Genomic DNA, 1,276 nt, shown 5'->3' with positions numbered 1-1,276 from the left:
ATCTTGATGCTGCCAGGTCTGGTGTGGCAATGGTGCTGTGGTACTCTGCTGTGCCACAAATGATGACTTGTGCCTGGTGTGTCTACAGTAGGGTTCCGAGGAGGGCATGGCTGGCCCTTGCCCACAGAAGCTGTCATGACCTGGTAGAGGCTAAGAGCCTGCATCTTAATCCAGCCTGGGTGTAGTGACTGTGACCCTGGACACATTGCTGACCCTCTCTGGGCCTCAGTCTCCTCATCTGTAAAATGAGAAGGATGATGGTAGTGCCCCTCCTAGGGCTGTAGGGACTCTTGAGCAGGCTCGGTGCCCGGATAGGGGGTCAGTGTTGACCATTACCTCATCATCATGATTCAACAACGGCCTCTTGGGTGGTGGAAGAGGCAGATTCAAGGTTCTGCGGCCCGAGCTTCATACTTTCTAGGGGGCAGTTGTTGGGCTCAATTTCAGAGGGCCCCTGCAGCTCAGGCTCTCCTAGGACTGCAAAAAGGGCCTCTGTGGATCCCGGGGCTTGGAGGCTGTGTCTCAGGGCTGGGGTCAGTGGACCCTCGTCTCTAGGGCCCTCCCCATTGCCGTGGGTAGCTGTGACCCACAGAGGGTACCCTTCCTCACCATCTCTGCACCACCGCTAGCAGAATCCAGGAGGTCCCAAGGCAATCCATCATCCAGTCTACCACCACTTCCTGGCATGGGAGCCACAGGAAGCAGTCCCAGCATGGTAGGGCAAAGGACAGCCTCCTGCCTTGGGAATGCAGCCTGCTACATGAAAGTGTCTTGAATGCCCACACATCCAGGTATACATAGTACAGATAAAGTCTTGGCTACAATAAAGCCCCAGGTACAAAAAGATAAACACAGAACAGCTCGCCTTCTAGTAACAACATAATTCCACTGTGGTTCACTGATCTCCCCTGACCTTGATTTGCTACTTTATAATAAAGCAAAGCGACATGATGTCAATCACACCTGGCCCGGATACCTGGCCCAGATGCCGATGCTGCTTGTTTTTACAATAGTCCCTTGTACAGTTTTGCCCTAGTTTTGTCCTATATAAGAAGCATGCTAAGCTGAGCTCAGTGGCTCAGCCTGTAATCCCATGCCTTTGGGAGGCTGAAGTGAGTGGATTGCTGAGCCCACAGGTTCAAGACCCACCTGGGCAACTTGGCGAGACCTCATCTCTACAATAAATAATAAAAAACAGTAGCTGGGCGTGGTAGCACGTGCCTGTAGTTCCAGCTACTTGGAAGGCTGAGGTGGAAGGATTGCTGGAACCCAGCAG

At 52.9% G+C, this 1,276-nt stretch overlaps 1 protein-coding gene across 1 annotated transcript in view; it reads right to left on the bottom strand.

Annotated features, from left to right (window-relative positions):
- Positions 1-343: 343 nt before the first annotated feature.
- LOC103264330 (fer-1-like protein 5) overlaps positions 344-1,276 on the bottom strand; it is a 23,272-nt gene continuing 22,339 nt past the window's right edge. The window contains exon 12 of the mRNA XM_008061979.2: positions 344-477. Within this exon, the coding sequence (XP_008060170.2) occupies positions 344-477 (134 nt within the window). The remainder of the gene's footprint in view (positions 478-1,276) is intronic.

The sequence above is a fragment of the Carlito syrichta genome, unplaced genomic scaffold, assembly GCF_000164805.1.
Source record: "Carlito syrichta isolate Samal-C Ts95f unplaced genomic scaffold, Tarsius_syrichta-2.0.1 Scaffold305647, whole genome shotgun sequence".
NCBI classification, from domain to species: Eukaryota; Metazoa; Chordata; class Mammalia; order Primates; family Tarsiidae; genus Carlito; species Carlito syrichta.
The sequence above is the reverse complement of the archived record's forward strand: the minus strand, read 5'-3'. Positions and strand labels throughout refer to the sequence as shown.